The sequence below is a fragment of the Clavelina lepadiformis genome, chromosome 8 (assembly GCF_947623445.1).
Source record: "Clavelina lepadiformis chromosome 8, kaClaLepa1.1, whole genome shotgun sequence".
Taxonomy (NCBI): Eukaryota; Metazoa; Chordata; class Ascidiacea; order Aplousobranchia; family Clavelinidae; genus Clavelina; species Clavelina lepadiformis.
In genome coordinates, this window is record NC_135247.1 from 5,235,196 (window position 1) to 5,257,502 (window position 22,307).

At 36.9% G+C, this 22,307-nt stretch overlaps 3 protein-coding genes across 4 annotated transcripts in view; 2 read left to right on the forward strand and 1 right to left on the reverse strand.

Annotated features, from left to right (window-relative positions):
- The first annotated feature begins 900 nt into the window (after positions 1–900).
- Positions 901–2,533, forward strand: LOC143469866 (alpha-tocopherol transfer protein-like). Its single transcript, XM_076967729.1, has one exon. The coding sequence runs from the start codon at positions 1,106–1,108 to the stop codon at positions 1,946–1,948; it is 843 nt and encodes a 280-aa protein (XP_076823844.1). The 5' UTR covers positions 901–1,105; the 3' UTR covers positions 1,949–2,533.
- Positions 2,534–2,571: 38 nt separating this feature from the next.
- On the forward strand, positions 2,572–6,132 carry LOC143469863 (solute carrier family 35 member F5-like). Its single transcript, XM_076967723.1, has 11 exons — positions 2,572–3,060; positions 3,195–3,353; positions 3,441–3,500; positions 3,611–3,749; positions 3,879–4,009; positions 4,368–4,537; positions 4,607–4,794; positions 4,885–5,044; positions 5,120–5,210; positions 5,315–5,460; positions 5,567–6,132. The coding sequence occupies exons 1-11, from the start codon at positions 2,908–2,910 to the stop codon at positions 5,631–5,633; spliced, it is 1,464 nt and encodes a 487-aa protein (XP_076823838.1). The 5' UTR covers positions 2,572–2,907; the 3' UTR covers positions 5,634–6,132.
- A 42-nt stretch (positions 6,133–6,174) lies between these two features.
- LOC143469860 (uncharacterized) overlaps positions 6,175–22,307 on the reverse strand; it is a 32,973-nt gene continuing 16,840 nt past the window's right edge. For both annotated transcript variants that reach the window (XM_076967720.1, XM_076967719.1), the window contains 29 exons: positions 15,530–15,651; positions 15,319–15,434; positions 14,957–15,186; positions 14,669–14,761; positions 14,452–14,559; positions 14,186–14,312; positions 13,814–13,982; positions 13,450–13,631; positions 13,088–13,270; positions 12,882–13,001; positions 12,632–12,763; positions 12,434–12,513; positions 12,155–12,305; positions 11,888–12,012; positions 11,724–11,811; positions 11,434–11,556; positions 11,084–11,241; positions 10,857–10,995; positions 10,613–10,697; positions 10,401–10,545; positions 9,973–10,186; positions 9,676–9,779; positions 9,536–9,590; positions 9,285–9,422; positions 8,978–9,080; positions 8,528–8,746; positions 7,970–8,107; positions 7,642–7,757; positions 6,175–7,533 (listed from right to left, as the gene is read on the reverse strand). In XM_076967720.1, the coding sequence (XP_076823835.1) occupies positions 7,300–7,533; positions 7,642–7,757; positions 7,970–8,107; positions 8,528–8,746; positions 8,978–9,080; positions 9,285–9,422; positions 9,536–9,590; positions 9,676–9,779; positions 9,973–10,186; positions 10,401–10,545; positions 10,613–10,697; positions 10,857–10,995; positions 11,084–11,241; positions 11,434–11,556; positions 11,724–11,811; positions 11,888–12,012; positions 12,155–12,305; positions 12,434–12,513; positions 12,632–12,763; positions 12,882–13,001; positions 13,088–13,270; positions 13,450–13,631; positions 13,814–13,982; positions 14,186–14,312; positions 14,452–14,559; positions 14,669–14,761; positions 14,957–15,186; positions 15,319–15,434; positions 15,530–15,651 (3,997 nt within the window). In that variant the 3' untranslated portion in view covers positions 6,175–7,299. The remainder of the gene's footprint in view (positions 7,534–7,641; positions 7,758–7,969; positions 8,108–8,527; positions 8,747–8,977; positions 9,081–9,284; positions 9,423–9,535; positions 9,591–9,675; positions 9,780–9,972; positions 10,187–10,400; positions 10,546–10,612; positions 10,698–10,856; positions 10,996–11,083; positions 11,242–11,433; positions 11,557–11,723; positions 11,812–11,887; positions 12,013–12,154; positions 12,306–12,433; positions 12,514–12,631; positions 12,764–12,881; positions 13,002–13,087; positions 13,271–13,449; positions 13,632–13,813; positions 13,983–14,185; positions 14,313–14,451; positions 14,560–14,668; positions 14,762–14,956; positions 15,187–15,318; positions 15,435–15,529; positions 15,652–22,307) is intronic.

The following is a 22,307-nucleotide window of genomic DNA, read 5'->3' on the forward strand; positions in this document are numbered from 1 at the left end:
GATTTGTGATTTTGACAGGCACCATCATCATAATCAGAAGAACGATTGTTGCACAGGAAGCTGATGTTTTCCAAAAGCGCTTTGCTATCGTTTACTAAACATTTGAGATCTTAATTGCTGCAGGTGAAGTGCTATTGAGGTGAATGTTCTTGTAACATTCGTTATATATAGGCTATTTATTTTGTACCTTTTATTATTATAATATTTATTTTATGCAAATAGGCTATAGGAAAGCCTTTTTAGTTTGATTTGTCATAGAATATGGGAATAGACTTTGATTGATATAGAATAGACTTCGATGACCACAAGTTCTTCAGCCGCCCCACGCTAAGCAACAATTAATGTTTGCTAATTTCTGTAATTTGTTTATTAGGTCTGATTTGATGAGCAAAATAAATTCTCTCTCTCTTTTATTTTTACCTTGCGTTAATAAGACAACCCAAGGATAGGCCTAACATTTCTTAAAAAAATTCTACATTGCTACAGAAAAGTTTTTTTTCTGATAAAATTATAGTGGCAGTCATTGTACAAAAACGAAACTTTGCGATTCCAATTTACTAAACACTGAAAAGAAACACAAATTTTTATTTGTAAAGCATGCACAAGTTGTGATATAAGTTTTCTTTGCTGCAAGCAAAGTTATGACTGTATGGTATATAAATTAGGTAAATGTATAAATAACAGTTTACATGCAACACTAGTTGTATACCACTTAAAAAAAATTTTGAAGTCTGTATACTGGTACTTCTACATAAAAGATTGTGCCTACTGCCAAACTACTCACTTATATTGGGATATTACAACAAATCTTTTGCACAATCACAAATATTTTTTATGTCAGATAGTCGGGCTTTGCTTTTGCAACACACAATCCCCCTTGACATCTAATAGTAACTAATACTCATATTACATTTGACAACACAATAACATGCAGTGTTGATATGAATTGTAACTTCAGAATTGACTAGAAACTTTTTTAATAAACTTTTCTATCCGTAATAAAGTAGACTGATAATGTACGGTACTCTAAAATTTGGCTGCACTACAAGCTAGGTGTAAGCTAATTCTGTAGTTTGTATATCTAACTACAGTATAAGCATTTAAAATGTCTTGTATCAAAAGATATGAATGCACACTGAGCCCAGAGCTACTTGAAAAAGCTGTCAAAGAGTTGAATGAGCCACGTGACAATGAGAAGCGCCTTCAAGCTATTGACGAATTAAGAAACAATTATGATGCAGAAAAGTTTGGACCTCTGGTTCGGGAGGATGATGAATTTTTTCTTAGATTTTTGAGAGCGAAAAAGTTTAATCAAAAAAAAGCTTTGACCGTATTGCAAAACTATCACAATGTGAAAAAAGAATTCAAGGAAGTTTTTGGAAAAGTGAACAACCCAGCTGTTCTTACTCCTATTATTGAGAAAGAAGTGATGATGATGTTACCTGGAGTTGCTAAAAATGGAGCTGCTGTTATGTTGTCAAGACATGGCTTGATTGACAAGGATATGGACATTTATGATTTTATGGCTTATGGTGTTTTTTCAATGGAAAAATTGCTAGAGGATGAAGCAATTCAGATTAATGGCATTGCTACTATTAAAGATTTAGAAAACTTTAATATGACATTTTTTACTAAAATATCACCGTTGGCTTTGGGGAAGATGACAAAAGTGTGGCAGGAAGCTATGCCAATGCGATACAAAGAATCTCATGTGGTTAATGAAGGCACATTTTATGATGTCATTATGGCGATAGTTAGACCCTTCTTGAAAAAGAAGCTATTGGATCGTATTCATCTTCATGGAACTAATTTCAAGGGAATTCATGAGTTTATTGATCCTTCAATTTTGCCACCATATCTTGATGGTACTGGGCCTGATCCAGATGGCTTAGCCAAGCTTTGGGGTGAAACTCTGATGGAAGATATGCCCCAGGACACGGCATTGTAAAATACTGTCTCTTGGTGATTTATGAGAAACCAGGTTTACTTTTTTTATGACTATATCATGCAGTGTATACAGTAGAACTTGCCTAATTCGTTTTTTTTAATTTGTCACATTTTTGTCTGTCCTGACAAAATTTTGTACATTTTTATATTCTGTAATTCAGATTTTGAATTTATATATTAATTCGACGTTTTGTTGTTCGACAATCTGATTACTTCGGCACGTTTTATCCCCAGCAAGCATTTTGTTTGTCTTATTAGGCATTTTGCATGAAATATCTATGATGTAAGACAACTTAAGTATATAATAAAAGCACTTTGATTGCTTTAATGTGGGACTATTTAGTAAACACATTTTGATTAGAGGTTCAGCCTGAGAGGTTCAGATTTTAAAAATTATGTTATTAAGTAGCTATAGTACAACCTTTTATTACAGCAAAAGCCAACACCCATACTTGTGTGTGTCAATATCCAGTTGACATTCATTTTAGTTTTACATTCATGCTCTTCTATATTTACATTCCTGTTTTGGATTATGCAAGTAATGTAACGTAATTTTGTTTTTGAAGCTTTTTATTATGAGCACTGTAATTGTAATAAATAGTTCCTATAATTGTTCCTGTAATAGTTCCTGTAATTGTAATAAATAGTAATATTACTCAACTGTGCTTTTGACAATATAATTCAGTATAACTTTATTTAAGATAGGGCTGATGCAATATTGAATTAAGATGTTCAAATATTATATATATATAGTATGTTTAAAACAAAATCATAATTAAACTGTGCAAAACCATAAGGTGTATTCAAATGCTTTGCATATATTTTTGTGTGTCACTGCCTATAAGTTCAGATTTAATTTTAGAAAATTTTATACTAAAATTATGATGTTGTTTGTAACAACCTACAGTAAACAGTATATTGATTTGCTCAAATTCAGGTTTATCATGTTTCTTAAGAAATATGAATGACGAAGGTGACAGTGCTAATATAAATAATCAAGCTGTAAAACAGCCATTAATTGCAAAGCAGAAAAAGAATACAAAATTTGCATTTGGAATTATAGCCCTACTTTTAGTTGATGTCATATGGGTTTCTTCATCTGAAGCATCAAGGGTACTTCTATGCTTTCAATTTACATTATTGTGATATCTGTGTGTTGATATATACTTTAAAATAATGTAATAGTTCATCATAAACCTGACTTTAACTAAGAAAAATTTAAACTGTCTTTTATTGTGTTTTTGTAGTATTTGTTCAAAGACTTTAAGTATGACAAGCCCTACATGAGCACCTACATTAAAACATCCATGTTCTCCATATATTTGTTGGGATTCATATTCTATGCACCGTGGAGGCGGAAGTGCATCAGCTGTGCCTGTGATGATTATCCTGGACAATACCAGCCGGTAACAACATCTGAAACTTTATATTCTGTCCTAGGTATTACCGGTGTAATATGTTATATTTTAGCGTTTTTGTTATATTATTATCAGGTTGGTGAAACCGACACTGAGGACACTGATGATGGGGAATACTCATCAAGAAATTCACTGGTAGTTATTCACATTAAAGTTTGTATGCTTGTATCTGTTGCCAGTTTGTGGTATGTTTGTATTTTTTGGGTGTCAACCTTCGAGCTTAATTAAATACATACGCTTTGTAGAGTGAGTCGATTTATGTTCCTGCCAAAATTCCTTCTGCTTCAGAACGGGAAAGTTGCAGTGACAGTGAGAAATGCAAGTCCCCAATCCAGGGTAATCATGTCAAGTTTAACCATCTTATGGAAGTGAAACATCTTGAAGGTAATTAATCAAAATGTTTAAATATACTAGACTCTGTGGCAATACTTATAAGATTTTTATCTGTTTTTGTTCTTTACCAGCCTGACTTAATGATGGTATTATGGTCAAGTGATAAGTTATATTTCGCAGATACAGATGAAGCTCAGATTGCTCGAATGAATTACGCTGCTGCTTTACGTGCCAAGTTTTTAAGCAAAGTTAAAAAAGGAAATTTAACTCTGCCGCAAGTTATCAGAATAAGCTTCATATTTACTGCAATTGTAAGATATTTTTTTAACTGCAATCAGTGTGATGTCGTTTTTATAAAAAGGAAAATTGAACATGACGTCTTCTATCCTATTCATGGTGGTAGACTGTTTGTGTGATTGTAACATACAGCACTGCGCTAGTGCACCGTAACATGCATTCTTTAAATCGCCATTTCTTTGTAACTTACACCCTTTATCTGCTTGTGTTCTTTATTTGCTTTCCTAGACTTAACTGAGCGGGTAGCAATACTGTGTGTAAATAACATAAACTTTTTGTTCAACTACCTAAGCCAGGGCATTGTGGTAAACCAATAGAAGCCTACTGTATACACTGCTACAGCAAACAAATTAAAACAAATATTTTGTTTAGTTTTTTTTGGGCAATGTTTCATACCAAGAGGCATTAGCTGTTGCCGAAGTTGCAGTGGTTAACATACTGTCATCAACATCTGGAATATTTACCTTAATTCTTGCTGCCATGTTTCCCGCGGGCCCTATTGACAAGATGACCTTATCTAAGTTTCTTGCTGTTTTAGTATCGTAAGTTTTTTAGCCAGTAGCACAAATCTTATTTTTCTTGAAGGACTTTTGACTTTAAATCATTTTTAGATTTGGTGGAGTTGTTCTGGTGACGTTAGGTGCGGAAGATTCTGATCCCGAAAAACTTGTAACCTCAGACAACGTGGTCTCTGGTGCAATGTGGTCTCTTCTTGGAGCATTTTGTTATGCTCTGTACCTTGTCTTCCTCAAAAAGTCAGTAGGTCCAGAGGGTCAGCTAAGTGTTCCGATGTTTTTCGGTATGTCCGTTGTCATTGTGTTATTGGAATATTTCCATACAATATACCGTAAGATATGCATTCCTGAAACATTGCTTTGTTTTGAAAAAGGTTTTGTTGGACTCTTTTCCTTCTCATTGTTGTGGCCAGGGATGGTGGCATTGCATTACCTTTCTATTGAAAAATTTCAGCTGCCAGACAAATACCCAGCAATTGTGTTAGTTATAAATGGGCTTATAGGAACTGTGATTTCTGAGCTTTTGTGGCTTTGGTAAGGATATTTGTGTTCGAAATGTTATTGGTTTTTGAGTGTTGTGAATGGAAGTAAAGTATATTCTTGAAACAGGGGATGCATGGCCACCACTTCACTGATAGGTACCATGTCTCTGAGCCTAACACTTCCACTAAGCATTCTGGTCGACATAATATTTAGAAAAGTGAGCAAATGTTTATTGTATGAAAAAGTAAAGTGAGCATATTGTGACGTTTGAAGTGAATATACAGCAGCAACCTTTATATTTGGACTTATTTATCTGTGCAGGCTCACTACTCGTGGTTGTTCTACGTTGGAGTTGGACCAGTATTTTTAGCTTTTATTATAGTTGCGTATCTATCACACCGAAATCCAAAAAATGATCCTGTATGGACATGTGTTAAGAAGTGTTTTTGCTGTTGTTGCAGAAAAAAGTGAGGACTTTTGTGCAATTTATTTGTGAAACCGGTGTGTACTGTGCACATGAAATATTGAGGTTAAAATTGATTTTATTGTCTTAACTTAGTTGCATTTATCTAGAAAAAAAGAATGTCGAAATGAACAAGAAATACCTTTAACTCAGTTCAATCATGATTCTGAAACATGAAACATTTTTTGTTTGTGTTTGGTGTTAATTTCTCATAGACTTCACAAAAAAGTTGGAAAACTTTCAACGATACCATTATTTATTTGTTACGAACTCATATATTTTACTTTTGGGCTGTAACTATACCAGCAACTTTATGTATTGGTAAATCACTGTCGTGATTGTATGACGCTTTTTTGCTTTACAATTTTATATACTGTACTGTATTTAGAAGTTATTACTATTTTTCTTTCTGCAGTTGCGTGTGTATTCTTATTACAACATATTTATCTGGACAGTTTATCATCGACAAGTGATGTGTAATGGAGTATGTAGTGAAGTGTTATAATTTTTATTCATTTTAGTGGTTTAAGACACAGTACATGTTGCGTTTCTTTGCCCATTTTATTAGCATTTGTATGATACATTAACCAATGCCTTTTGACTGCATTTGTATACGATGTATCTCTAGTGTACTTTTTTGCTTATGCCGCCAATACACGCGAATTGTGTACTGAGACAGACGATGTGACATTTTCCGCATGACGATGAGAATTCATGGTTCAGGTTTTGAAAAATACTTTATTGGTAATCGCACAGTACAAGGCAGAATATATAGAATGCAGCAAACAGTATGCAAATCACCAAGTCCAAGTAACAGTTATGTGCAACAACTAAACTAGCTTTCAATGATTGCACAAAATAACTGTCCGTTAACAACGTAAAAATACGAAAATATACTTACAGTAGAGTCTCGAGATTTACACCGTTGTTTTTCAGACTTATCAAAATTCCGTCGAATATTGCGCTCAGCAACACTGGCACAATGTACATAACAGATTTTATAAGTCGTCTTGATCATATTGAACAAGAAAGCATTCCTACTGAAGGTTAAACTCCAGAGACTGCTGAGTATTAACTAGAAAAGTTGTCATATACCCTCACAACAAGTATTGTCCTAAAAGCAAATGGTATTTCTCATGAAGTGCAAGAAAGAACAAAACTGTCAAGAACAAAAGTGGCTTTAAGGCAGTTTTTGGCTCCCTGATGTTCAGGGATCAAGAAATAAATGAGCATTTATATCAGATGTCCATTCCATGTCGGATAAATGACATTGACGTCAACTAAATATAGCGCAGTGGAGATATACGTAATAGGCACTGAAAGGGTTGATGCATGACTCACACCAAGAATCTTGTAAAGTCAAAGTTACTAAATAGAAACGCTGCGATGCCCTTACCAACTTTAGTGCAAACAAAACACATTCAAACAATTACAGTAATAACCATTATCCAGCATCAACAAGGCCAACTTGCACAAACATACTGTAATGTATTACAGCAAATATTACGAAAGTGCTAAACAAAGAAAAGAAAACATTTTCCTATAAGAGAACAATTGAAGTCCAATTCTAAGTTGCAAAAGCAACAATAGTGACGACGACAATATGTTAAAATGGCCGACAAGTTGTATGTTTAGATAGCATTAAACCAGTCTTTTGGGAACTGCATGCTGTGATGGGACTGATGGAGGAACAATGAACGGCAGTAGTGAGGATTAACGCTGTACAGCAGGCCTATATGCAACAAAAGGTGCAAAGAGAAACGAAAAACAGTAAATTCTACGCAAGCCAGTTACAATGCAACAGTTAGCTTTTTTCTGGAGAGAGAAATGGCAAGCAACGTGACTAAAATAACTCTTTCTCTTTTCTGAGATTTTGTTGCTTCCATGGAGGTAAACCGTAAAATTCCTCTTTGGATATTTCAAAAAGATCAATAAAATCTTTGGCGGAGAGATAAGTTTCCAAATGATTCGGATCAACGCCTTCTGGGAGCGGGGAGGCGCGTAACTCCTCCAAAGTATAGGTCAATCTAGTGAAGGTGGCCAGGGCGTCTTTGATTGGGAGAGGCTTCTTCGCTCGCTATAAAAAAAAGGAAGAGAAAATGTAAAATATTACGCACGTCCTTACAGGTATGTCGTAGAGCAGACACTTAAAATAAAGCAAGTCGATTTTTCTTTTCATAATCACCTTTTCTTCGAACGGGATCTTTGCTTCAGGATCTTTCCAGCTTGGAAATGCATTTATAAACTCTAACGGCTCATGCTGCTCGTTGATAAGAGTAGGAGTACAAGCGGTTCGGTATTCTGTCAATGCAACGTTGCACAATGGTGCGGTTCAGGAATAATTAATTGATATTCACAGTTTAACAATTATGTATGTGTTAGAAAATAGTTTCACAGCGTGCATTTGACAAGACTAATGTCTATTTCAAAGATTTGCTTTCCTGTTGCTCTCAGTAGCACGACAGTATCAAGCAACTAGGAAATTACAATACATTCGAATGCAGGTTACGTACCTTTACAATAGTTAACGGTGGTTTCCATTGCAAGTCGTCTGTTTATGTCAGTTTGTCGTTTAGCTGAACCTTTCAGTTCTTCACCGGGTAACCCTTGCCATAAGTACACGCCTTCACAGCTTTCGACAAGTACCAAAGCTAATACAAGATTTTAATAAAAACTTTTTTAAATAAAAGCCTTTTAATAAAAGTAAATAGCTACATTTCACAGTTCGCAGTATCTCGCAGAATAATTGATAACCGGTTTGTATGTAGCATAGTTTTTATTTCCGCATTCGTATTGTTGCCTTACTTCTATGCCAAGCAGTTAACGTCGAAACGTAAAAATAACATGATCAGCAATACATCAAGGAAAATGCATTACTTGCTGAGCTGCAAGACATACGACTATGTGACTTACGGGGCGAAGAATTGTCACCAGTTGTATGAAGAGTCAAGACTCAAGACCATTGTATAGTTACAGTTTGTCGTGTCGGACTGTCTTGGTGTTGTCGATTTCGTGCAGTTAAACAACTTTTCTTCAACTAATCGCAATGTTAATTATACCAAAGTATCTACCAGGTTTATCCAAATCGTTCAACTGCTCTTGCACATATGGGAAGCAGGAGAGTCTCTCTTCGCTTTCGTCGAACGTATCGTCCAATGGATGGAGCTCTCGGGCAACGAATTTGTCGGCTGAAGAAAGTAGATTCCACGCACGGGGTAAATTGCTCGATTCTAGTTTTGATTTCGCGTCGAGCAAGTCCAAATATTTGCTGCGCCGTATACGACCAAGTGCTGTAAATTATACGTTGTAATGTTACGAAGTGAAACGTCAAGATTTGATGATATAAAATTACAAGAAACGGGACCACTATGCTGATAGTAGTAGCAGGTAATAGGTTTCGATTTCTAGTCCGGGATTGCAAAACAATAACGACTGCGATGAGATTTAATCAATTCCGATGGGAATAAACTTCCGGATAACCGAAAACAGTTTTGCTGTCTGCATTTTTTTGTTCAACTAACCTTCGTGAATGTGGTCGTTTTCTTTCCCTTCCTCGCATGTGCTCACATTCACCGACTTACAAGTTAGTCGGAATCCAAGGCAAGGCTTTTTCTGCTCTTTCAGCTGCGGAAAGCATAGGCCAGAATAAGATATAAAGTTCTCCCTATAGACCTAGTCTGTTTTGAGTCGTCACTCGTTTGAAAACAATGAGTATAAGCAACATGTCTGAATATAACTCACAACATGCTGAGTCCAGAGCGTTCAAAGTTTAATAAAGACTTTGAATTTCTAACACAACAGACGTTTAAAATAGAGCTGAAAATGTACCTGTTCTGCAGCGTGCTCTGCTATTTTCCTAACATTAGCAGGCGACTTGCAGCCATGCCATACGGCAATGTTTGCAGTTCGAGCACTCAGTGCCACAAATGATCCTCGCGATCTGAGAGACGCAGATGTACATGGAACCTTTGAGCATGATAACAGTTGTGTTTAATGACCAAAATTTGCTCTTTACGATATTTTTAAATATACAATGTATCTACTACAATAACAGAAAGCGGATACAAGTCTGAGTATACCTGGTGGAGGGCGACTTCCTCTTCGCTTGTTCCTCGTACGCTGTATAACTTCCAGCTGGAAGAGAATTGTGATGAAATGTACGGCTTTTATATACTTAAATAATAAATATGTTGCTAATGTGTTAAAAGCAAGCACCTACCTATAGAATCCTTCCCTGGATCCCTTCTTCCCATCCATGACTATCATGCCGCCGTTGAAACACTGGCGTATAGCTGGAGGTTCTTTGCTTTCTGATACAATGATCTTTACATAAAAAGAAAAATGGTAAAGTATGAGTTGAAAACCGTAGTTTCCAATCACGATTTCTATTGTGTTAGAGTTTCGATTGCTGAAACATTTTTCGCCGAATGTAAGCTAGGGATAGTTTATCGTTGTGCGCGTTGTCTACGGACAAAGTGTAGGTCTTAGTATTCAAGGAGAGTTTAAAAGTATGTACCTGTTGCCCGACTTCTTTGTCTATTTCGGTGGCCATAAGTGCAGATGCTCCTTTTTCGTTCACAGTCGAGTCACGGCCGGTCCATAAGAAGTAAGCAGTTCGTTCCCGGCCGTTTGGAACGCTCTTCAAATCTCCGGTTGTCTTCGATTTCTCAGCTGACCACCGCCCTGTACTTGATACTACATAGCGCCATCTAACGACGTATGTTCCACCCCTGTAAAACAAGAGTTTGCAATAACAAAGCATTTGACACTGCTTGTTTCAAAGCAATACAACCCAAAATTTTACAAAACTGTTTGAAATATCACGTTCATATATCACATATCACAAAAGTAACGCAAAACCTTAATTTGAATTCCACATTAATCGTTCTGGTTAATGGATCAGCAATAACTATCAAAAGCCGTCGTTTATCTGTCGCCTTTTACCTGTGGAAAACTCCTTTGTTTTCGTCATCAAGGGGCTCCATGGCTTTGTCTGTAGCATGCCAGACACTTACAGAGCTGGTGACCACCAATAAGCCTCTACCGTCGTCATCGTATATATGACCGTGACCCTTTCTAATATTGTGACCTGTTGATAAAACGATTCTTTAGCTTAGTTACATAGCAATTAAAACTTAGTTTGAATTAGTTTTTACCTTCTAAGACAAGCGGCAAGGGTTCAGCATGTTCTTTTCGCATTACTTGTATATCGCAAGGTGTCAGGTCAGGTTGCATATTGGTCTGACGCATAAAATAAAATCATTGATTAAATATAAATATAAAAGAAATCTTCATGTCTTCAGTAGTCGCAGCTGACGAATTTTCGTAAAATATGAGTTAAAATGTCCAGTTATTTGTGTTTAGTGTTTATGGAATGTTTTACATCGGAAATCATGTTACCTTGATTTTCATCTCAGACGCGATATGTCCTCTCGACGTTTCTTTCAAAACTTCTTCATTGTCACCGATTTCACGATGGATGTTCGACCAATCTTCAAATTTTTCTTGCACCAGGGCAGTTTCCAGATTTTCGTTGACCCTGGTAAAGGTGAAGGTTTGTGAGTTTGCAGGTTGATAAATTTTCATTCGGTTTGTAGTAAGGTATATGACAATAAGAAAATCTTTACCTTGCAAACAAGCCCCATTCAGGTCTTGATCCCTTAAGGTTGGTTTCGCTTTGGTGAGAAGAGACAAATGGGCAAAAACCGAGCTCAGTGTAGTCGTAACCTTGATCCCACAAAGCACGGGAAAGTTTCACGGCTAGCTGGCGATTTTCGAACGAAACCTAAAGTTGCGGACAAAGGAGAAAGTATTTGACATATCTATATTCTTATTATATTACTAGACCTGCAAGTTACTTTGCTGATAAAAGTATTAAACACGACTAATTTTATAATTAGTGATTTGACAAATTTGTACAAGTCATCACTAAATGATAATAATTAATCAGTGAACTAAACAACAAATCCCTCCCCACCTCTTTTCCTTGCCAAATGTACATCTCGGCGCCAAAATCGAAGACGTAAGTGTCAGTTGTCGCAAGCTGTCCCATGGTGGGTAACTTGCCCCACGATTGTTTGTATGGAACAAGTTTGGAATCCTTCAAAACATAGGTAAAAGATCTTCAACATACCGCTGTTATTTTACTATTTTCGAAATGTGTGATTGGCAGGTTTGTAACAACTACTGACAGTTATCTACGTAAACTGTGATAGTTAGTTGTTAAGAAACCAATGAAGTTCTGAACGATAATGTAAGTGGCACTACCTCCAGCTTATACGTCTTTATAGTGGCTTCTGCGTTGACTTCAAACAATTCATCCTCGTCAGTTCCGCCGGATGGATCATACTCTGACCTGAAAGAAAACATTGGGATGGTTTCAACATCGGCAAATAAAGGACGAACAATATCCACGTCATAGGCGGTCTTACTTGCCACCAAGATAATTCCAAAATTCTCTCGCCGTGACTTTGGACGAAGCTTCTTCGTTAATTGTGGTAAGTGATGTTGCTTTGCTTCCGAGATCACCTTTGTGGATGATGTAGTCAGCAATTTCCTGGAGTTAAAAAATAAAGATCGTTCGAATACTTCTTAACAGCTAAGATAAAGGTATTCGCGAACCGAAATTTTAACTTCTATGACCCTTTCAGCAAAAACCAATGCGACGTGTATTTGGATACTCAAATATCGATACAAACCTGTACTTTTGCTTTCTCTATAACGTTGCTGAATTCGCCAAACCAAGCAAATAGTTTGTCAGGCAGAATGAGAAGAAACGCGTCACCGCTGTTCAAGGATTTACTGACGGGCTCGACAAGTCTTGTTTGAACATGTCGGCGCCCTTTCACTCTGCGAAGGAACCAAGAATATTGTCAAAATATGCATCTACCGAAATTAACTTTCACGCAGGCGGCAGCTGTTAGTCAGTACGGCAGTGCGTAACTACTGTTATTTCTTATAACAAGGTTTTGACAAACCTAAGCAACATTTTATCTTTCCAGGGCTGCAGATCACCGGCGGTAAATGCTGGCTGTTTCTTGGTGCTTCGCAGACTCACCTTAAAATAGAAAAGTCGAAAACGCAAATAACATGATGTTCAAAGCAAGGTAACTGAGGCGGAACTACATACACTTAATATGTTAAAACATTGACTGTCAGCAGGGAAATTTTTATACCTTGCTAAAGTCAGCTTTATTAGCAAGACCTGCCAGTGCTGCAGCTGTGAAGTTGGCTCCGTGGCCAAACTTGCTCGCAATCCTCTGCTGCTCAAGCTTGGTCACGTTTGACCGTTGCTCGGTGTATGATTGCTGAACAGAAGATTTTTTGTCAAAAAGTGCTGTTAAGCATATTACAATTTGCCAAGTCAACTGGACTTAATGTTAAGTTAAAACAGTGAGTTGAACCTGGACTGGAGATAGCGTTTACCTTTATATCTGCTCGTGCAGCGAGAGCTTTGACAGGATTTCGAGTGGATCGTTTGTTCCGAGTTGTGTTCCTTTTAACGCTCGCTTTCAAACGACCGATGTCATTCAATACCGCATTCCGCTAAAATTTAAAACCAACAATTTTTCAAATAACCTAAGCCCCGTAGCTATTTTACAGGAAATGGTATGAGGGTTGATTTGTTTTACTTTGTTGTGGTGAGTTTCCTCGTCATCTAACCATTCCAGGACTTCATGAGATTCAGATTCTTCCGGATCAAAGTGTCCATTTGCATCTCCATTTAGCTTCAGAGGTTCAATTTCAGAGGCAAAAAAGTTCTTGAAATCTTCATCCACAAGATCAGGTATTTCAGTAGTTGACTCTTCAGTCGTCTGTTCGTGATTGACAAGAAAACGGCAAAGTAAAAGTATTAGGATAAATGTTAAACAGTGCAGAGAGCATCCAGACTAAAGTAAACAGACAGCTATCAAATCTCAATGGTTACTTTTCAGGTCCGAACACCAGAAAATATTAAAATTCTACCAAATCAGAAATAATCTCTATTACTAACCTTAATCACTTCTGGTTCAAGACCTTTCTGTGAAAGTTTCAACACCTCAGACAATTTGTTCAAGCCTGGTGCGTCATGTTTGACGTCATCGATGGTAACCGCCGGCTGCTCGACAACAGGCACAGGGAGGACTCTCCTCCTCATGGATGGTGATGGAACAATGGGAATCAACTTCTGCCCGTCTACAGCATTAACATTCGAGTGATTATTTTTGATGTGTAATTAATATTAACGTTTACTTCTTAGCTTATTCTGTTTAATAATTGTTTCATAAAACAGATACCAACTGAATACTGAAATGTTCCTAACAACTTCGAATTATCATAATATTTTGACAAACATTAAATTAAAACAAAAATGTTACCCTTCTTCGCGATCTTTGCCTGAACAGTGAACTGCGAGGCATCGTTCTGTTGTCCTGTTTTATTCTTCCAGTTCTCTGAGTTGGACATGATTGAGTTGAGGCGATCGCTGATTCCAGCTTTACTCACCGCTGATGCTCGGACCTCTTTGGGATCGGACTGTTTATTTTTCTGCAAAAAATTATTTGAAAATTTAAAAATATTAACTTGTCATACATGTTTAGTTACCAACCAATTGAGAACTACCGATAACTAATCAAATATTTTTCAAAATGAAGAAAATAACAAAACTCTATAATACGATGTTTTGGCTTCTTGATTTATTCTTGAATTACCGTGACTTGAATTCAATTTCTGAAATCTTATTATTTTACCTTCCATTTCTCTTCGTTTTCCTGGAGCAGCACCATCCGATCCCCCAGTGATGACTTGACAGTCTTCCTTTCTTCTTTTATTCTCTTCTTCCATCCTTCCTCCTGGTTCTTGTTGAGCCGTTTCAATCTAAGTAGAAAAAGATATCAACTTTTCAAAATCAAACGCATTACTTAACAGAAAACTCAAAACATACTTCAAGGTTAAAATTCACTCTCATTTACTGAATTTTCGGAATTTTTTTGAATTTCATGATCTTAGATCACACCTGTCATGAATCGAACCAGTTGCTTTGATTTCGGTTTCTCTGTTCTTGCCCATGTCTGAGCCTTCACTTGAGCACAAGGACACAGAAGAGCAGTCTGAGATTCTTCGCCTGTAATAAGTTTCGACAAAAACCAATCAAGGAAGAGTCAAGTCAGTGAAAACAAAGGAAAGTGTTAGTGATTGCAAAGCAAGTCAGACAGAGTGCGGACAAGTCTTACTCTGAGGAGAGTGGACGAACGTCCGGACTTCTTGAACGTCTCCGCGACGATGGGGAAGGCGGAATTTCGCTTTTATCCTGGCTAAATTTCCTCCTGATTAAAATAAGAATTAAAAAATTAAATGCTGAAAATCGAAAATAGTATCATTACCAGAGAAAATATTATTTCGTTATGAAATGTAGTTGTATAAAACTATCATTCCACAATGCACTGTGTTATAGTATACAATTTTGAACTAGATTGTAAATTCCGTATAGGATTATGCATTGAAATTTGTCCAATACTTACGTAACAACTGGGGATAATTTTCCAACTTTTTTTTCGTTTTCACTCGACAGAGCTTTTAATGTCTCATCTTCGGGAACTTCCCCGACTGAAATACGTTCTCTGATGGCGGGATAACTGTCAATCGATAATCGAGTGGGCCGAGCAGTTGGAATTTCAGTTGTAGATGAAATGTCTTTTTGTTGCTCACTGTCTTCCTCAGCGAGCTCAGTGATCGAGGACGATTTTTTTAGCTGTAAAGCACGCATATTAGTAAACTACATTTTGACAAAAGAGAAAACGTCGTGAAACTTTGTTCCAAAACCGATACAATAAATATAGACATATGTAATATAACAATGTTATGCAGAAAAACCATGCCTTACATGTGATAGATCTTCTTTCTTTTCCTGGTATTGCTTCTGAGCTTCTTCTAAGGTTTCGCGATCTACTGGCTGGGTTTGGAAGCGTTTCAATGAATTCCGGGACCTTCCGGAAGATTCTACAATAATGTATCAATTAATGTTACAAAACACGAATGACAGGGGGGGTTAAAAAGGTAACCCCTTTTGAGCATGTTTATGCAAAGGGTCTTACTTCGTGCTGGACTTGGTGGTGCTTTTGAAACAAGCTGGTTAAAGAAAGTAAGACGATCTGCGAATGACAGCGGTTTCTCCTCCTCTTCCTCGTTTTTATTCTCTTTATTATCTTGTGTCGCCCTACCATAGCACGCCATCGTTAACTTTAAACGCGATGGTTTGCATTGTTATAATTGATAAATAATAATAATTATTCTATAATAATAACAATAATAACCTAGGCTATAAAGTTAATTTGCTGTATCACAGCAGTAAAGCTTGCAAAGTTGTCACTAACTATCAGCCCATCAATGGCAGCTTCGTTGTCTACAGAAAAAGGGCTTTACTATTCTAAAGCATAAAAACTACAAAAAGCGTAACAATTAACAACACAAAACACATATCTTTTATTAAAAAAAACTTTGTGTTAAAGCGTTTAGTTACTTGGCTGCTAGTTTTAGGCACAAATTTCATATTAAAGTTTTTCACAGAGCTTTTTGAATTATTGTCAAGATACAGTATGAAATTTTTTTAATCAAAGTCCACCAAATTAAAGCCAAATTAGCTACATTCAGTTGATTCCCATTCACGTCCTTTGGTGTTTACTGCAAACTTATGAACATAGTAAGACAATTTTATACATGTCGTATTTAAAACCCGCGCAACAAACACTGCGCAAATAACAAACGAAAAAAGTTTCTTAACGTATGTCGAACCAACACCAGAGTTTCTTATTCTTATTCTTTCGAAATGAGGTCTCTACAGTTGCTTATATAAAAATTGAGTGTATTACACACGTTAAAGTGCCATTTAAGTAATAGCTTAGCCCCATACACATATTTATACATTGCTAGCCAGCTGGATTCTAGTGTTTCTAATATACTAGCCCGACTAATCAAGCCTATGTGAAGCTCTACAACCTAACTACAACTTACATTTTGGGCGCCAGAATAGAAGTTCTAAATACCAAGAACTGTAATAAGCACAAACAGCTCCATGAAAGTTGCATAACTTAAAAACACAAATTTGCTAGAGAGACGTAAAGTCGTAAATTGCGCAAAGGTAAAAATGAAATCGTTACCTGCGTTTTCTACGATCCTATATTCTTCAATTATTCATTGGTTTTTGTCACCAGTGAGAGCAATTAAGGCAAATTCAAATCATTCCATTACAGCAGTTTTAAAGCAAAATCTGATACAAGCATGCAACAAGTTCCACAAGGATTATAAATGGTTTAAAACCATTATTTAAACTCATCATAATTCTCAAGTTCAAACGTGTCTGCTTCACTTTCCGTCTATGAGAAGAGCTACTAGAGCAATTCGACAGACGAACAAGAACTTTTTTCTTGCAAAATTTCACGCTATTTATGGTACAAGGGACAAGTGAGTTCAAGACTGCAACCAGAATATCTAATTAAGCTTGGCTGACACGCCTTGCGCCAATAAAATTTGTCATTCTTTTGGGATTAGAAAGCCTAACTTGAGTACAAACTACAACTATAGTGAGAATGCTGCACTTGATGTAACTAAACTCATATTGACAATTAGGTGAACTATGCTATTACGCTTGGTCGTAAAAGTATCCTGCGCTGCCACTATTGCGTAATTCTACGCAGCACGCAAAATTATGTAATTTAGAAATCAAAATTGTGCTACGTCTGTCTGAGTAGATTTTTCTGATACTGGTACAACAACGCAGCATCAACATGAATCAAAACGTTTCTTACTGTTTCAATAGCTGGCACTAAAACTAAGCACCTGGCTATCATGCCATCAACACGAAAATAACCTTCGTAGTGTACTTATTATATCAGGAAAGTATGTAAATCTATAATCTGTGGTAAAAACGCCACTTTTTGTAATCGTCTAAAATCTAAATGATCGTACATGTCGGCAATGGGACTAACATCTAATCTCAACCGCAACTCATTATCGATGGAAATAATATTGAAAGAATTTTTCAAAAATTCACAAGCGTCCGTGATGCAACGAAAAAAGTTCGTAAAAGTGCCTACATCCGCTGTCGATAAGATTTTCGAAAACAAACACGCCATAGGCCATAAAAGAAAAACACGTAAACTTATAATACTGAAGTCGATCATATTAGGCAGGAAGTCGACCAGGCCATCCGGCTATTCACCAATGTCATATCGGCAGATTCAATATCTGGATATTACACGATAAAATGAGAACATATTTTCAATCGCATATTCTTCGACCCAAAACATTAACAATAGCTTATAGTGATATTAACAAGTATATACAATAAGTTGAGAAGCGATAAATAATGATATACGAGGAAGTTTATGTTTGCGCTTTCGAGTGCTTTTAAGGCGCGTTCAGTTGACACTGAAGAGTTAGCTTTAATCAAATAACATAACAAGCTTAAATGGATGCCGATGGTCCCACTATTATATTATTAGATTCCTTCCACGGCGTCGGGAAAATCTAAAATGGTGTGACGGAAAAAACATGATTTTACGGTTTTCGAAAACTGACGTGATTCACAGGTAGCTATTTTGTAAACGGTAAATACAGTCGGTAAACAAGTGTGGATAAACGTACGTTGCTCATTACGTATCTGGTTGCGAAGCATCAATCGTTCATGGTAACGTACGTTTATTCGCTAAGTTTATTATTAGAAAAAGGGTATTTAGTTCACTGGAAAGCGGAAAGATAACTGAAAAACATTGCAAAAGTGTTTTTACCGTTTATCGACGTAACTCGATTGCAAAAAGCGTCGTTTGTTTGTTTTTTTATCAATATCGTCGTTGGAGTTCCACGAATCAGACGCTGTCACATAAAGTCATATCGAAGCATGATAGATTTAACGATCTGTGTCATCAACGGGGCGTAACCAAACAAAACGTTTCTGTGACGACCTGATGAAGAGCTTTTCTGCTATATAGCACCCACTAACTTACAACGACGCCCCCAACCAAAACTAGTCTTGTCCATCAGCTCAAAGATGAAGACGCGTTTTCTCGATCAAGAATATAATAATACTGTAACTTCACTGGAATAAGTTGAAATAGCCTGAATAAAACCATCAAAGCAATAAACTATTGTATCTTTTCCATACTAAACAACCCTAAATATGCTCTTGGTCTTATTGCTTTCCTTGATGGTCGTATATTTTTGATCTTGTTCTCGCTTTAATCTTGTTTCTTTGATGAAATTATATGGGCGCCTTTCAAGATTTGAAGTAAACTATCCTGGTTTCATAAGCAACAGTTTAAATGAAGCTAACCTTCGTCAAAGTTACATTAAAGTTACGTAAAGCGTATGTACGGCGACACAAGTCCCTTCTAAACTTTTTCTAACTTAAATAAAATAGCTGTAACATAACAACAACTACTGTGGTTTAAAAGCCCTTTCTGACATAAGCGAAGTTGTCATCTGAGAGACACTGATTGCCTTTATTAGCAGACGAAGCCCTCCTTAAACATAATTCAATTACAACATCAAAACAGTTGTTTCGATAAAAGCTTATTGTACTTAAATTCATAAACAACTAACTGGCGCCACGTACAAGAAAATTGTGTTTGACACAAGCCACTGGTAATTATTGTCAAGGTAAGTCAAAAAATAGAAAAAGTGTCCAAAGGGTCTCTCTCGAAACATAACTTTACAGCAATTTCAAGACAAGACTAAGAATTTCGCCGATGAACCGTAGTGCAATGGTTCGCCAAACATTCAAAAACAACACAAGTTTACATGCGTGCATAAGTAACTTGTATACTTCTTTTAATTACTCATTGCAGTGATACTAGCGCAAGTAATCTTTCGGTGCGAACGAAATCTGTAAGAATTTGCTAGCGTTCGGTAAGATTAGTTACTGCCCTTGCACAACTTATCAATTGGTGGAAGTCGATTGAAGTCTAACCTGCACACCTGGCGCTATCAATAGCAAATGTCATGCGCAATGTAATACGTAAACGTATAAGCATGGGTGTCGCAAGACCAAGCAAGCTCAGAGTAAATGGTAATATTGCACTTACAGCTTACCGCCTGAATCACAGCGTTTTCCTCTTGCTAATCGTTTGCGTGATTCACTTTGCAAACTGCAGACACATTAAAAAAAAAGACTCTCAATAAACGATTGTATTCTTTAAAAACGGACTTAAAGTGTGGTTCATTGGGAATAGCTGATGCTACCCTAAAGCTGCACGTTTAATATCATCAGCTGAAAGGCAGGTAGTGACAGCTGAAAGAAATTATTACTCCGTAACACGATCCCTCGGGGCTACCTGGGTCTGTAGGCTTGTGTACACATTAAGCATTTGCTGACAAGGTTAAACAAAATATTTCGATAGCCCTGGATTGCATCAATATATTGCAAACCGTAACGCAAGGTCAACCTAAACTAAACCAATACAAATACAAAGCTCTGTCCGGCAAACTGGGAAATGAAAACACGACCGTGCTGGCACCAAATTTTGTTAATTAAACCGCAGAAGGCGAGCATTTCACTTCGAAATAACGAACTTCGGTTAACGTGATAGATTGCATTACGTTTTCTGCTCTGGTACATTATACTTTACAAGCATGTCTACTTTATAGTGTTTGAATTGAAAGTTAACAACGGTAACTGATCGTCTAATCTTTAATCTAATTTTCGTCATCAAACGCTGTCTCATATAAACGGTTCCTACTTTCGCTGGTATTATGTGATCGCTAATTTCTTAAAACGAACCAATTCCATTTACAGTTGGTTGTGGCTTGTATTCCAACCTGTCATATGTTGGTTGGTAAATATCATTCTAAAGAAAATATACGCCTTCTTATCTATAGTTTCACCTTCAAGGAGCCAATTAAATGCGATATCTGTCAATTTCTATAAATGCTGACCCTATAAAACATGACACTATACCAGGCTATAAACATTGTTTACAAATATGGGTGACGTTAGTCATAACAAAGTCTGTGGATGACGAAAGCGTTTATTTTTAAAACCAAAATACACGCAAAAGAGAGTCCACTTAACCAGCTCTGCCGAAACGATTAACGAAATGATCTTCAGTTAAGGATTAAGGACGGTGCTACCTTGTGACTCACTCTTGTCTCTTTTATAAAGGGTCGAGTGTTTTGGTTTACGCCGTATTAAGTTGCATTTGGCAGATAATTAAAATTAGTCACGAACCACGATAACAAGACTGGTGAGAAAGTCGAGTTGCGAAGTTTGAGCTATCACTTCACCTTGACCACGAAGCATATCCAGTAATGCTTTGTGTTGGAGCTCTAAAGCATTGAAGAAGCCAAATCATATGCAACGTTCATTGTTCACATGAATCTGCGTCAGATTGTTTGCCCACGTTTTAGAGTAAGACAAAAAGAATCTAAAACTTTGGGGGGCTAACTTATTAATACGTAAATCTGTTACACCATAACGCTGAAGTTATTGTGACCCAGGGTAGATTCTGCCTTCAATATACTGATTAAACACAAACATCCCGGGTTGGAAGCTGAGCGTCTTATTGCTGAATGCTGCGGCATCGCTGTGCCACGTCCCTGGTAAACACGGAAAAGTTTTACGCTTATTAAAAGTTTTCAGCTAAACTAGCAGTCACGGACTGACAGGCAATGACAACACCGCACACCTTGCTTCAATCGGGCCGATTAAGTATAACATGGCACCTTCTGGAAAGTGCAGCATGTTGTAAAACCTAGAGCAAAATTTGACACTATAGTGTCTGAGGCTTTTCATTTATGATCAACAGTACTTTTTAAACACACACCAAACGTCGTGGGTGATTTCTGAAAACTGATCTATACGTTGATCTGTACGTTACTTGAAGTACAATACATGAAGCTGCAACTGTCTGCTTAATATAATATATTCATAACCCAATGCTTCCGGCGCATAATACGACATCCTCCACAACACCTAAAACACGGACTAAATAGGCCCCTTGTCCCAAGTGTGTGGGTTTCGATGGCGCAGTACAAACAGATTCAAATGATACCACGTGACTTAAAATGGTACTCCACGTGAGCGATTGTAGGACAATGCGAGCTCATATACAAATGTAAATACAGTGCTTCATCGGGGTAACTTGCACTGGTTAATGGGAACAAACGACAGTTGAGTTTCCAAAATCTATTTACAACGCCAGCACTAATAACTAACAAAATGGGTAGCTATAACAAGATCGAGTGACAACAGCGAAGGGGAGAAAGTTTACCAACGTACGTTTTACAACAGCGATACCATAAATTCACAGACAATGTGATTTTAACATACGCTGACACTAACATAGTGCTATAAAAGTTGACCAAATTTAATAATATGCACAGGAAAAGCCAACTGAACCGTGGAAAACACTTCTCTTAACTTTTACATCTAGCGAGAGGGTCCTATATTTGGCCTGTTACGTCACCTTAAGCGAGGAGGGTGTAAAAAGTGCTTTGTGTTAACGACCCCATATAATCGCTTGTCATTGAACAAGTGCTTTGAAGAGCGCATTACGTCATTACAACAAAGCGTTGGGTATGATTGGCGAAAATAAAACACCGTTAAATCATTCACTGTTGGAAACATTTAACAGTAGAAAGCATAAATGTATAAAGACTTTGCTGGATTTAATCAGGGTTTTGTTGTTACCAGGGGCACATACAGTACTTTGGCAAATACAGTTTACGAACCCGAATGAATTTATTTGATACCGCCATGAAGTTTTTCAATTGAGCCCCGTTACTTGACGAGTTACAATTAGGTCAGTCTAATTAAAACATTGCAAACGTAGAAACATGAGAAATTTGAGCGCCTTGCACGACGCACAGTATCAGGATTAC